Raw genomic sequence first — 15,653 nt, 5'->3', positions numbered from 1 at the left:
TTGCCTTTTCATGAATTCTGTGTTCTTATATTTAGTTTTCAATTAGGAACAAAATTGTGCTCTTTGTTCAATATTTATAGCATAGCTCCTCTTTAACTAGGTGACACCTCCTATCACTCTCTACTAACCTTTAGTTTGAATTCAAGTATTGCACTGTATCCAGTTTTTTGACATGTAATGTTGACTGTTCCACCAAGCTCCAGTGTCATTGTGCCATAAAGAATTCCTAAAGAAAAAAAAAACACAATTTTGATAAAAGTATGACGAGAGAGACAATGGCTTATCACAAGCAGAACTTTATAATTTAATCTCCTTCTAGTAGAAACTTATAATTCAAGAGGATTCTATCCTATCCAATAACAATCTATAATACACACACAAAGTTGGTTCTGAAGGTACTTAAAAAGGTAACAGTTGATCCACATTATCTGCAGATTCTACATTTGCAAATTAATACTCTCACTAAAATACCTTTTTCTTTCTTTTTTTAAGCTGTACCACATAGCATGTAGGATCTTAGTTTCCAGTTCCCCCACTAAGGATCAAACCCATGCCCCCTGTAGTGAAAGTCAAAGTCCTAACCATGGAATTCCCTATTCCTACCAGGGAATTCCCTATTTTCACCAAAATAAGTTAGTAGTCCCTACCCAGAGCATTTTTGATTTTTGTAGTCATTCATGGATGTGTGCAGAGTGGTGAAATATCTGAGCTGTCCAATGTGCACCCTGGAGATGAAGTCAAACAATGCGAGATGCTGACTTCGGGCTTCATTGCTCATGCAGAGTCTTCTATGCAGTGTACCCAGTGCCACATTCTCGTGCTTCTTGTCGGTGATTTTACTATTTACAATCACCCAAATGTAGTGCTAAAGTGCTCTCTGGTGTTCCTAAGCACAGAAGACTGCGATGTGCCTTACAGGGCAAATACGTGCGTTAATGCTTGGTTTAGGCATGGGTTATAGTGCTGCTGGCTATTAATTCAGTGTTAATGAATCAAAAACATATACCACGAGAAAGCAATCTTTGTCTCGAAAAAATCTGCCTGCAATGCGGGAAACCTGGGTTTGATCCCTGGGTTGGAAGATCCCCTGGAGGAGGGCATCGCTCCACTCCAGTATTCGTGCCTGGAGAATCCCCAGAGACAGAGGAGCCTGGCGGGCTCCAGGGCATGGGGTCGCACACGACTGAGTGACTAAGCACACAAATAAAAACAAAGTTATGTTTTGACTGGGTGATGAAAATACGGTGACAGAAGGCTCACGAAAACCTCACCATGGGTTTCCTCTAGGAGCAATAGTTGGCATTCATTAATTCAGAGTTATGGTGACGTTATAAAGAGTAAGTACTGCAAACAACAATAATCAACTGCGTAAGATAAATTTAAAAATCTCCCCATTTTGGCACTTGACTAAAAGCTCGGGAAATTCTGAGTTTGATGAGTTAAACAGGCTGTGTGTGTGCGTATATGTTCTTGGACTAATTTCTTTTTCCCTCATGTTTATCATTTCCATAGTTTGTATATTTTCACCATGTATGCACAGAAACTATATAAGCTCATTTTGCATACAATCATACTATAACAGGTCTTTCTTCAATTTGATTTTTTAAACAACATTTCAGATAGAATTTTTTAAAATTTAAAAATTTTCATACAATTTTAAAAGATTATTTTCCATTTACAGTTATTACAAAATCTTGGTTATTTTCCCCATGTTGTATACACATCCTTGAGCCTATCTTACACCCAATAGCTGTGCCCTCTACTTCCCTACCACTAAAATCCACTCCAACTGGTAACCACTACTTTGTTCTCTATATTTGCCAATCTGCTTCTGTTTTTTGTTATATTCACTAGTTTGTTGTATTTTTTAGATTCCATGTATAAGTGATACACTGTACTTGTCCTTCTCTATCTGACTACTTCTTAGCATAATGCCTTCCAAGTTGGACTAAACTCCCATGGCAGTCTTTAATATGCAAATACACAATGCTAATTTTCAAGAGAGGAACAGACTGTGCAATGTTTCCAAGTTATTTGACTATGGAATTCCTGCTTTATAAAATAATTTGAGACTATTGGTTTAGGGAACACATCTTAGAAAATATATTTCTACAAAGGTAGAAAATAATAACTTCCTCATTCACAAGAGGCTATAATTTCCTCTTTTTCCCCTGCAATATAAACCGTGCTATGAAAAGTTTCCCCTGTTGCTATTTAGGTCTGGCATCAGGTATTTATCTACATAAAGTATTATTTTACTTATTCCAAAATTCAAAAAATATATTTATCAAATCATGATTTCAAATGTTTCACTTCATGGTTATTTCAAGAACCATACACGAAGCTCTAAGAATTATCCAGCCTGAGGCCACAAGCTGGCAGTCTTGTACTTAGTACCAGGTAGATTCATGGTACAATGCTGCTGCTAAGTCACTTCAGTCGTGTCCGACTCTGTGCGACCCCATAGACGGCAGCTCACCAGGCTCCCTCGTCCCTGGGATTCTCCAGGCAAGAACACTGGAGTGGGTTGCCATTTCCTTCTCCAATGCATGACAGTGAAAAGTGAAAGGGAAGTTGCTCAGTCATGTCCAACTCTTAGCGACCCCATGGACTGCAGCCTACCAGGCTCCTCCATCCATGGGATCTTCCAGGCAAGAGTACTGGAGTGGGGTGCCATCGCCTTCTCCGATGGATGGGCTCAAATAGCCTAGAGCTTAGTCTCAGCATTCTTACTAACTAGCTGATCTGGCTTTAGGTAAGATTCCTAACCCTTACAAGTTTTTTCATTGTGAAATAAGACCATATTAAGTAATTTCTGTGTTTTCATGAATCAGTTCCTAAAATAGAGGATAATTACCCTAAAAAGCTGTTTTTAAGAAATGGGTTGGAAAGGATGGTATGGGTACTGATGGAGCAGAGGGTTTAAGATGGTGCCATATAGAACCGCAGTACAGACTGCAGAGCTTGTGCTAACCTCTTTCTGCCTCATTTTGCTTGTCCATCAAACAAAGATAATATTACCTAATTTATAGGGCTACTGGAATGATTAGATGTATTTATAAATGTAGAGTGCACAGAATAGTTGAGTGCCTGTCCTGTCCTGATAGTTATTATTTAGTATCTTTATCTGTACACTAAATAATGGGAGAAAAGCATAATACATTAATTTTTAAGAAATTGCCAAATAAGGATGAGAAAAAATTTTAAGGAGCCTGTTATAGTGAAAAGCAGTAAATTCACATTTAAGGAATGCGTAATGGTACAAAAAAGTGAAAATCTCTTTCAAAGATTCTGAAATAATAGTCTCATCAAATTTTACAACTTGCAGATAAGGCAAATGAAATTCCATTATTATACATTAGTCTCTACCAAACTAATATACATGTCACAGAAAGTCCACCATGGTGAATTAATTCACCATACAAGTATTCAGCAGATGACGACAATGATCTTGTGTATCTGTAAATCAAGGACACTTCCAAACAAAAGGCCACGTAACTCCATCAATCTCAAAACATAACAAATTACAGTCAAATACATTTACTTAAAAAGAAGATTCAGGGGAGATCTAACAAGCATAGAAAATATTCACCTTTACAATGAGCATATGGCATTGTCATCACATAATCTTCACCTCTGTTCAAGAAAGTTAACCGTGCTTCTCCTTCTAATATTGCAGACAGTGAGTTTCCTGAAATAAAGATTGCTTATTAAATTTCACAGAAAATAATTTAACCATTTCCAAACAAACAAAACATATTGAGGACATCTACAGATATCTACAGTAGAAAAGGGGGCTTAGAGGGAAATTTACAACTTAAATTAGAAAAAAAGAAAAATTCAAATCAGTGATCTGATTTTGACCCTATGAAATTAGAAAAAGAACTAATTCAATGCCAAGTAGGTAGAAGAAAGGAAATAAGGATGAGCAGACATCAGCGTATAAAGTGGACAGATAATTCAGAAAATCAGGGAAGCCAAGAATTGATACAGACAGATCAAAATAAAGAACACAAATCAGGAATAAAATGAGCAGAACTGCAACAGAGCCTACTGACACCGACAGGAAGTCAGAGAACGTTGTTGATGATTTTACGACAGTAAAGTTGGGATCCCCCTCTCTGGCCCTTTTCCTTTCCAGGGGCCTATCCTCTGTCTAGGGGCCATGGTTTCTTCACATTTAGCGTTTGGTGCTCCAGGCTGCAAAGGTTGCAATGTTTCTACCAGTTTACCCTGTTAACTGTATGTAACCTGAAGCCGAGAAGCAAGGATTCATTCTGTGCGATTTCTGTCCTATGACTGTGGACTTCCCACTGACTTTGCCTGCAACTGCTCTCTCTTTAATACCTTCAGGCAGCTGCTTTTGTTATTAGGGCCAGAGGTACAGAGAAGGATGGTTTTATTTGGGAGGGCTTTATTCAGACATTGTTGTCCATATACATTTTTAACACAGTAAAAGCACACAGATCTTTTGTATTCAACTGTGTACATGTGCTGGCTTATCATCAAATCATTTATCTTTTATTATATTGTATTTATAGCCATATTATATCTTAAAATAACTGAATGTTTCCTTATTTTAAAGGAAACATGTGTTCTTCATGGGCAAGCTGAAAAATCCAAAGATAATTATCCATAATTCTATAATTCAGGTTAATCATGAAATCTTGATTTTTTTCCTAAACATTAATGCATGTTTACTTTTACTTCAAAAACATGAATACTTTTAAAGCAGAGGTAACTCAAAGCATAGATGCATTCCACTTTTCATTTAACATTGTATCATCAGCTATTTCATATTATAGTGTACATTAGAATTACCTGAGGAGATTATAAAAATGTATATTCTTGAGCCCAGTGACTTTGATTTGGTAAGTCAAGACTGGGGTTCAGAATTCCAAAATCTTAACTCGTATTCTGATTATGAAATTGACAGTTCATGCATACTATTTGAAAAACAAGAGCAGCTGTCCCAAATGATGATAAATTATTTAACCCACAACAAAGTGGGTAAGTACCTATATTTCACCTGCTCCACAGAATATAAGAAACCCATTTAAAAATAAATGGTTCTTAGGGCAAAGCCTAGTGGTACAAGAAAAAAACAGATCAACAGACCTGAGAAGACAGAACCTGAAATAGAAAATAATGACACTAAAAATCATTTATAAATAGACGCTGAGAAAATTAATTGGCTTTTAGGAAAAAAAAAGTTGTGTTCTTGCTTCACTCCAGTCACAATATATACATCAAAGTAAGTTCCAGGCAAATTAAAGATCAATGAAAGCATAAAAGTATAAGAATATATAAGTGAATTATTACATAAGCTGAAGTACAAAAGGATTTTTCTATGACATCAAAAGCAAAAACCATCAAAGGAAAAACTCATAATTTAGTACATCAAAATTTCAAGAGACTACTTGTTAAGAGGAATATACTCTGCCCAGATGTCATTAAATTTAGCTTAATTTAGATTCAAGAAAATGCACCAATTCCTAAAACAAAATAAATTATCAAACTCTCCAAGCAAGAAGTTTCTATATGAGCAAGTCAATAACCAAAGAAAAAATGAGGAAGTTACAAAAAAATTGCCCCTACAAAGTCTGAACTTAGTAAATTCTTTCAAATTACAATGGAACAGATAGCTCCGATATACACAACTATATTCACTATAATACTGAAAAAAAGAAGGCTAGCTGCAAGTAATCCTGGAAACCGAGCTGTGTAGTTGGTACTCAATAAAAATTCTACAAGGGTAGAACGCACGTTCACAAAAGCTATCTACACTATAGTCAGGGAAGGGACATGAAGAGATGAAGGGTCCAGTGGGGAAAAACTCAAATACATGCACTTTCAGAAGAAAATGATCACACCCTGAAACAAGCGAAATATAAAACTAGGCAAAAAAAAAAAAAAAATCAAACTCAAAAGCCAAACAAAGCAAGCATCAATCAAACAAAGCAATGACCTGCTTGCTTGAATTGTCACAGGTTTTAGAGCAAGATTTCCTACTGTACCTGTTTCTTTCTTTTCCCTTTTGTTTTTTTTTTTTTCTTTCACAAAAGTTTTTAGTAGCATGTTACTTTCAATATTGGACTCTGGACAAGTATTCTAACTGTATTTAGATTCTCTCTCTCTCTACTCGAAGACTAAATCAAAAGATCAACCCCTCAGGTACACTGAAAGGAAACAAAAAATCTTAGTAGAGCTAAAGGCAAAAGAGATATATTGTGGACTAAAATGGCGAGCTACAGTGGACAGTCATTATTCTGTCTTTTGATAAGTGGTGTTTGCGGTAAATTTACACATAGATGAAACCTCTATTTATGAATGAACAAAGAAAAACAACAAAAACGAAAAGGCATTATCCAAGTAAAACTGATACTTAAAATGACATACAAATCCCTTGTTGAAAACAGTACAAGACATTGTCTATATTAAAGCTTACCAGAAGATACTACACCCCAGAAAAGCGTATAGATTGAGACATGGGTAGACTCACCATAGAACTTGGACTTGGCCAGGATACTACCACTAAGGCAAAATCCATCTTTGCGGTTACTGACATAAAAGGCAGATATTGGTGGATGATGAGACACCTATTGGATACAGGAAACATACATGAAAATATAATAATTATAAGCATATTACTGTGATATTGTCAAAAGCTCAAGTCTTAGAAGTGTATTCTAGTAATGAATTAAAAGAAATATTTGGTAAGTATTTAACAGTAAAATTAAATATTGATGATTGTAGGAACCAATCTCCAACTTGTGTCTCAAGAAAACCCACCTCCTGGTATTCACAGCAATAGATGAGCTCCGTTTACACTGTGCCCACTGCACCCGGGTCAGTTTGTGTGGAGGTCATAGTATGTCACCTCTGAAATTAGGCTGTAAGGCAGCGTGTATCTTGATGTGTGCGCGTCTCTCTCAAATCATTAGCTCTGAATAGCCAGCTTCCATGTTGTGAACAACTATGGAGAGGCCCATGTGATAAGGTACTGACCTCCTCTCAAAAGCCATGTGATGACCTTGGAAGCAGAATCCTTCAGCCCAGAAGGCTTCAGAAGATTGCAAAGCTGGCTGACATCTTGACCTCAACCTCAGGAGAGATCCTGAGCCAGAACCACCCAGCTAAACAGCTCTCAGATTCCTAACCTTATTATACGAAATAATAAATGTTTGTTGTCTTAAGCCATTAAATTTTGAATTTGTTATACAGCAATGAATAACTAATACAGTGGCTATTCTTCATGTAGATTACTGAATAGACTTAAGAATCTAACAAAAGCTTTAACAAATATGTCATTTTAATAATTAATATTTTGATACGTATACATCTTAAGGTTTCTAAAATGAGCCAAAGATAAAATTAATCACTTCTTAAGCTTCTCAACTTAGTGAAGAATTACAGCAAACTAAAATGCAATCATTTAAAAAACTAATACAGATAAAGTGCTTTCATTCTGAGGAGTAAATCAAAATTTATTGGGAAGACAACGGTTTCTCAAAGAACACATTGTATTCTCACCCTCCTTACATTCCCTATATGAAAGATAAGCAGGCCAGAATTTATTTAGATGAATATCTGGGAAGAAATAGGGCTGGAGAATTAAATTTAAAATAATGAGGCAAAAAAGTACAATATCAGGTTATCTAATTGTGAATGCACAGATCAGACTACTGTGGAGTGCTTACAAAGGCAGCTGAGTGCAAGTCGCTCAGTCGTATCTGACTCAGCAGCCCCATAGACTACACGGTCCATGGAATTCTCCAGGCCAGAATACTGGAGTGGGTAGGTATTCCCTTCTCCAGGGGATCTTCCCGAACCAGGGATCGACCTCAGGTCTCCCACGTTGCAGGCGGATTCTTTACCAGCTGAGCCACCAGGGGAGCCCCAAAAGGCCAGCAATGTGAGATAAATTTAGAAAGAAATGGAGGACTCTGAATGTTAGAGAAATGGGTTTAAATTTGATTCAGGAATTGGAGAACCACTGAAGTATCTGGTCCAAAAAAAAAAAAAAAAAAAAAACAGAGAGCAAAGCAAAAAAATTAAAGACTTATTTTTGATCACAGGATTCTATGACTGTTAAGAGTATGGTATTTAGTAGTAGTCAGTATTAAGAGGTTAAATGCTTATCAAATGTTCATTAATAAGAAAGGTTAATCAACAGTGAATTTACTGAGTTAATATTTTCTCTAAAAAAAAAATCTTAATTTCCAAATCAGTTTTCCTTCTATAACAAGCATTTCTAATACCTGTTCAGCAATATAAAAAGTTTTGCTGTTTGTTCTGGGATGAATCCACAAACAACGGAAAGTCTCACCAAGTATAGGATTATAAGGTTTCTTCAGTCCCTAGTGAAAAACATACAAGTTTCAAATTATAAACATGGAAGATTCAAAGTACTAACTTAAACCAGTCAAGATGGGCTTAACTGTATCATCTGAGAATTATCCTTATAAAACTGTAATGACATGAAATAAAACTAAATGACTTCAATCAGAATATAGGTCTAAACAAGTATTTTGCAATTTTGCTAACTGAAAGAGGGCTTGCAATGTAATTATTCATAAATAATCTAAGATAACCCCCCCAAAATATATAAGGCTAAAGAAAGTAAAACATAAACACTACCTTTGGCTTTTTATAGAATCCTGACAAATACCATTTCACTACTTTCTTCAAACGGAAATAAGGATTTTCTTCAAGAGCAGCCCTAAAAAACAAAATGATAGCATGCAAAAATTTTATAGAACATATCACAAAGTCTCCCTAATATTAATGAAGCCAACAACTGAATATGAAATGATAGGAAAGTATACAATTCATATTTAAAACAGATGGTAAAAGTAACCATGTCAATCAGTATGCAAGAATCATTTTGCATAATCTAGTTATTTTTCTCCCCATTTTTCTTATTATTTGATATATTGCCCCAGCCTCTGCTTAAGTAGTTTTTGAAAACTCTCTAAACCAAGGTTTCTCAACTGGGGTTCTATAGAACCCCATATATTGCTAGGAGTTCTATTTGAAATTGTGATTGAAAAAAATAAAAATAGATTCTGAGATTTACACACTGCACGATCCCGAGCATTTGCAATGATGAAGCAATGGCCAAGCAGTCTTGCTAATGATTTCATTAGAAGTCTTTGGTCCTTTATGTCAGAAAAGGACCATGCGCACTTGATCTAGTCTATTTTCAGCTGGTGATGTTAATTAGAAGTGATCAACAGGAGCTGGTGAGTGCTATAGTACATCAGCCTCTTTCATGAAATTGCCTCTCTGAAGCACATGACTCTGTGCCCTTTTAGTCCCCAGTATAAAATGCGGAAGTTTCAAATCACCAATATGGAAGACAAAATAATTTATATCAATCAAAAAGGTTTTAACCCCATCTTTAGACTTGAATCTCCCTGATCTGCTACCAACTGATTTCCCAGAGTTATTTAATAACTACTAATTTAATAGATAAAGACAATTTTCATTTTAAAAGAGAGTTTTAGAAGCTATGACCCACCTGTCCCCTTGCCCTTCTGTTATTGCTGGAACATAGTAAAACACTGATTGTGTTGTTTTTCAGAAGTCTATCTGAGAAGTTTCATATATATACATATATATATATATATATACACACACACACACATACACACAAACATAGCAATTTAACTATTTATACTACTCCCTTTAAGCATGTCTAAAGGTCTAATATGGTGATTTTTGAGATGCAGTGTGAGATGGAGGAGGCTAGGCCTAGGCTTGCTGACAACTGTGCCAACTTAAAGTTGTTGAACTTTTCGGGAGTTATCCCTCTGATTGTGCTCTTCTTTTCTTGCTTTAAATTCTCTTATTATGAAGTTTATTTAAAACTTTACATGCATGTACAAAGTTCAAACTCCAAAGCAATATAAAAAAGTATACAGTCTTGCCATTGCCCCATTGCTCCATGTTCTTCCTACTTAACCTACCATAGGCAACCTTCTTTTTAAAATGTTTCTTTTTATGCACAGTTTTCTTAAAGCATAAGGAATCAAATGTAATAAATAGCCTTTTTCTTTAAAGGGGAGAGGAAACAATGCATTCTTTTGTACTTTGCTTTTTTTTTTTTTTACACACACACATAAAATCCTGATGATCCCTCTAAATCAGTCTACAGAGCTCTTCCTCAGTGTGGATATACTATACATTACTTAACTAGTCAACTGTGGCTGGACACTTGAGTTATCTAATCGTTTGCTATTTCAAGCCCTGCCGCCACAATTTTGCATGTGGATCATTTTGTATATGTAGAGTTGTATCTGTAGGAGTTATTCTCAGACGTAGGATTACTGGATCAAAGGATTGAATGCATTGACATAATTTTGGTAAATACTGCCAGGTTTCTTTCAAAGGCACTGTGCAAGTCTGGATGAGCCAGCAGCAGTCTATGAGCGCCTGCTGCCCCACACAACCTCCCCAACACTGTGTGTTGCCTGAAGCGCAATCTCTCAATTTGGGGAAATGGGCATCTCTCAAGATCTTACTGAGATTCACAGGAACCTGCCTCAAAAATTCTGAGAGAAATAAGTTTCTAGGTAGATAAAAGAAAGGAGAACTGAGGTATAAGAACATTTAGATTTTTGGTCAATGACATGGATGGAAAAATAGATCTTACTATGGTTTGAATTTGAACTTTTCTCATTTAAAGTTAAGTTTACATGTTTAAGGACCTGTCTCTGTTGTGTGTGTTAGTCACTCAGTCATGTCCAACTCTCTGTGACCCCATGGACTGTAGCCCACCAGGCTCCTCAGTCCGTGGGATTCTCCAGGCAAGAGTACTGGAGTGGGTAGCCATTCCCTTCTCCAGGGAATCTTCCTAACTCAGGGATTGAACCCGGTTCTTATGCATTTGCAGGCAGATTCTTTACCACCTGAGCCACCGGGGAAGCCTTAAGAATCTGCCTGCAGTGCAAGAGACCTGGGATGGATCCCTGGGTTGGAAAGATCCCCTGGAGTAGTGAATGGTTACCTACTCCAATATTCTTGCCTGCAGAATTCCTTGTTCCTATACTTCATTTTTAAACTGCCTGGTCATTTCTTCCACTCTTTTTTCTGTTAAGTTATTGATCATTTTCATTCACTGGTTAAAAACTCTTTTTTATTTTAGGGAGCTTAACATTTCATGTATGACTTAATTTGCAAAAATCTCCCACAGTTTTATCAATTATCCTTTGAATCAGCTTATGCTTTTTTTAAACTAGTTCACTAATAAACTGAATACAGATACTGATGAAGAATCTAAAAATCAGGTCACAAGGCCAGAACCTTGTATCTCAGAAAACACAGCGCCTTGAAACTGTTGCTGGAATGGGGGCAGCAGGTGGAACCTTGAAAAGTATGGTTCTCCAAGAAACTGCTGGGAAGGAGGCAGGCAGATCCTCCTCCACCTCCTTTGGGCCTGCCTTTTTCAGAATCACACCCAGGATCAGCTGGCAGGAAGAAAAACAAAGAGAGTGGGGATTTATGCCAAGAGCCAGCAATTGGCAGGGTGTTCTGGATGCAGTAAGCTGCACATGCCTTACTGCGTACAGAGAGGATAAGCACAAACACAAGCAGAAACCCTAGGACAGGACCTGCACGAGGACTCAGGTGAGAACAAAGAATGTCAACCAGCTCTCCCTGTGCTGGGTTAGTACACAGGTCAGGGAGCCTCTGATGGCAGCGCTGTCAAGGCAGAGGCAGAATTCCTGTCTTCCTCAAGCTTGCGATCACCCCATTTGACCTCATAAATAGAAACATCACAGCAAAGCATTAAACATACTTCTTATTAAGGTCAACAATACTAGTGGTGGTGAAGAGAGAACAGGATCTCATTAGAGCTTGATTTTGGTATAGCATAACAACACGTCTGACACTCTGTGACCCCATGGACAGCCTATCGGGTTCCTCTGTCCATGGGAGTCTCCAGGCAAGAGTACTGGAGTGGGCTGCCATTTCCTTCTTCAGGGAATCTTCCTGACCCAGGGATCAAACCCAGGTTTCCTGCACTGTGGGCAGACACTTTACCATCTAAGCCACCAGGGAAACCAACAACTGAAATTAGCACTCTGAAAAATCTCTAAAACCATGAAGCATCTCTTAAGAAATAAGAATTTACTTACTCAGATAGGAAATCGGCATGATAGTAGTAATCTGAAAGTTTATCCAGGAAAGAACGGGGTTCCAAAATAAATGTAGGCAGGACCACCCTGGATAGATCCATGCCAGGACGAACTTGTTTCAGCAAAGTCCAGATAAGGCTTTTATTTTCTTCAGATACAGTTTCTGTTTGAGATGCCTCCCCTGCCTTTTGCAATTAACAAAAAATACTGAAATACTGTATTTATTTCAGATGCATAGATATGTATGTAGATAAGACAGCTAATGCAGAAAAAAAAATTCACTATAGGATTATTCTGAGCATTCTCAAAATGTGAAAATAACCCATTAGGCAATTAGTCAATAGCTATAAAATTTAGTAAAAGGGTAGTTGCAAGAGACACTAAAGTGAATGATATTTTCAAAGAATCCATTATAAAAAATATCATACTCTATTTAGAATATGTTTACTTCTATGCATTAGCAACAAGAAAGGTATAAATTCACACTTCCCTGCAGTTTACTTTGTATCTGGCAATAATATCATGGAGTATCTTATTTCAAAAGAAAACCTGAAGATAATATAAACTTTAAATTCAATATACTATATTGGCATTTGTATGAGTATATATGTTTAGCTGTTTAAAATAAGTATTATATGAATACTATTCCCCTTTAGGAAAATAAGCAATAAGTCATACAAATATCTTCAATTTCATCTCTAAGTTCACAGAAAATAAAAATCTTTGGAAAGCACAAGCTGTTACCTCTCCGAGTTCTTCATGGCTCTGCTCAGTGTAGGTGGTCTCCTTTAAAGGCTCGACAGGCTCAGGCTCAATATATGAGTCATCCTGCCTTTCTGACGTGTCTGTATCACTTTCCTCACTCTTCCCCATCACCTCGTTGTCAGACTCATCATGCTCTTGATCGTTTTCTTTATCAGATTTATCAGAATACATATCTTGGTCCTTAAAATGCTGTCGTTCAATTTCACTATCATTTAACCTTAAGGGAAAGAATTATTAGCAGGAAGGATAAAGGAGGTTAAGAATATTTAATTCATAAGTATGATATGTAACACAGAGAATTTACTATGTGCTGGACACCATTCTAAGTGTTTTAAATATATAGTTTAACTCATTTAATTGTAAAAATGCCCTACGAGATAAGTAAAATGATTATTCTCACTTCACAGATAAATGGAGGCATAGAGAAACAAAAACTTGGAAAATATTAAAAGATGACACTCTAAGCTCTTTGCTTCCCTATCCTTTAGGTCTAAATTTTTCAAAACAAAAATTTTAGACTATTTCTTGCTATAATTTTTTCTTAGTTTTACAAACATCACTTGAATGTTTGAATCAATCTATCACTTCTGGTCTAAAGAAAAACCAGGTCAAGACCACCAGATTCTCAAGTAAACACAAATGAATTATGACTTTCTACTTGTAAAAGTCTCCAAATTCACTCACAATAATTCCAAAAATAAAGGAGAAAACGTATGAGGCAATTATGTTGATTTAATACTTGATTGATATGTTTAACCTTGGAAAAAAATCCAGGAAGAATTAGAAATGGAAATTTCAGCTTAAGGAAATGAACTTTCAGCCTAAAATTGTTAAACTGCTATACCCAACCTTATTCTTACTTACATGATTAGGGTTGCTAATCTGCATACAAATGAAATAATTAAACAAATCATTTCCAAAATCAAATTTTTTTTAGAAATTTCTTATTTGACAAAGTACCTGTGCGTTTCATTTGGTATGAAAATTTTATAAAGCTCTTTACGAACGACTACATGGTACCATTATATATGACTGATACTTTAATAATGCTGAGGTAGGCAACAGGCCCTAGAAGCTCCATTTGATTCTTACTTTAGTGTCTGTTTTTAAAAATCTTCCTACGTTTAGATTTTCATCAGAGAACTCCTAATACAAATTCATTTTTTAAGAATACTTGCTATTTCCTTTCTTATCCTTTACAATCACATATTTTAAAAAAACATTAAGTCTAAAGTTCCTGTCTTTGCTTTCTTACCATTTAGTCTCTCCTCTACCCCTCACAGTGTGGTTTTTACTTTCCCTTTTATTTTGTTTTATCCTCTCTTCCCCTTTGGCAAGCTATCCAGTTCCAAGACTTCATCATCACTTCTATTTGATGATTTCCCGTGCTTGCTTTTAAATGCTTGGCTGACCATCTATACGTCCAGAAACCACTGCTTCTTCAACATGTCCAACATTTATATTATCCAATTACATACAAAGAAAAGAGGCTCAAAAATTTTTAATGAATACATATGTGAAGCAGATGAATTTTTAAGATCCTCACATAAGAGTATTTAAGGATTACCTGATATTCAATAATACCAGGGGAAGAGGCCCCCACAAAAATCTGTTCCTGTATCAGCTGCATCTCCCTCCCCCACATCGTATCTCATTCAGGCTCCTATACTTGGGATAAAATAAAGCTACGCTGCTCAGTCACTTCAGGTGTGTCTGACTCTTTGTGACCCTATGGACTGTAGCCCGCCAGGCTCCTCTATCCACGGGATTCTACAGGCAAGAACACTGGAGTGGGTTGCCATTTCCTTTTCCAAAAATAAAGCTACAGGTTACAGTAACAGATCTACAAAGAAAGCATGTAAAAGATCAGGTAATGGTAGTTTTAAAAGAGAGTAAATAAAAATAGTCAAAAGAAAATGAAGAAAAAAGTTCAGTTCCGGTTACAGGGAGGAGAGGAGAGAAGCGGCTCAACTTTGAGGAGAATAACCTCAATGCCAATATGAGTAAGCGACTACAGAGAAGCCAAGGCTTGGGCCAGGGAGGAAACGGGGAGGTCTATTTCTCTCGCAAAGCAACAGAAGAGATCTGAACCACAGCGACCCTCTGAACCTCTTTTTTCCTTGGAGGAACATTGTTTTACTATTAACTACAACAAATGCTTCAGGGGAAAAAAAACAAAAATAGGATACAGTTCAAACTTGAAATACCATATAACAGAAGAATTCCACAAACACCAGGTAGAATAAGCCAAGTCCCATTTAAAACAAAACAAAACAAAAAAACAGTGTTATAGAACAGCAATAGAAGGATGAATTACATCTCATTTTTATAAGGCAAGAAAGGCTTCACAGATAATATTTGAGATTGAGATTGGCCTTGAAGAAAACACAGGAGTATGATAGAAAAAAAACGAGGAGGACTAGAAATCGTTCTTAATGGAGGGAACACCATACACAAAGACAAGATTGTTAGTATGGTTGTATTTAGGAAAGAACAAGTAATTCACGTTCGCTAGAATCAAGAACTTTCTACACCTCATCGTAGCAACTAAACAAAATTTAAACCAGGCCATAGAGGTTTAATGGAGTAGGAAATGGTAACCCACTCCAGTATTCTTGCCTGGAAAATTCCATGGACAGAGGAGCTACGGGGTTGCGGGCCATGGGGTTGCGGTCCACGGGGTTGCAAACGGTCAGACATGACTGAGTGACTGAGCAAGCACACAAAGGGGTTTGAAGCAGACAA

The 15,653-nt window shown here is 36.6% G+C and overlaps 1 protein-coding gene across 7 annotated transcripts in view; it reads right to left on the bottom strand.

The window, feature by feature from the left end:
* OSBPL8 (oxysterol binding protein like 8) overlaps positions 1 to 15,653 on the bottom strand; it is a 170,607-nt gene that overhangs the window by 18,227 nt on the left and 136,727 nt on the right. For all 7 annotated transcript variants that reach the window (XM_040233855.1, XM_040233854.1, XM_040233851.1 and 4 more), the window contains 7 exons: positions 12,888 to 13,125; positions 12,144 to 12,328; positions 8,641 to 8,722; positions 8,262 to 8,360; positions 6,503 to 6,599; positions 3,593 to 3,691; positions 129 to 226 (listed from right to left, as the gene is read on the bottom strand). In XM_040233855.1, the coding sequence (XP_040089789.1) occupies positions 129 to 226; positions 3,593 to 3,691; positions 6,503 to 6,599; positions 8,262 to 8,360; positions 8,641 to 8,722; positions 12,144 to 12,328; positions 12,888 to 13,125 (898 nt within the window). The remainder of the gene's footprint in view (positions 1 to 128; positions 227 to 3,592; positions 3,692 to 6,502; positions 6,600 to 8,261; positions 8,361 to 8,640; positions 8,723 to 12,143; positions 12,329 to 12,887; positions 13,126 to 15,653) is intronic.

This window comes from Oryx dammah, unplaced genomic scaffold, assembly GCF_014754425.2.
Source record: "Oryx dammah isolate SB20612 unplaced genomic scaffold, SCBI_Odam_1.1 HiC_scaffold_29, whole genome shotgun sequence".
Lineage (NCBI taxonomy): Eukaryota > Metazoa > Chordata > Mammalia > Artiodactyla > Bovidae > Oryx > Oryx dammah.
The sequence above is the reverse complement of the archived record's forward strand: the minus strand, read 5'-3'. Positions and strand labels throughout refer to the sequence as shown.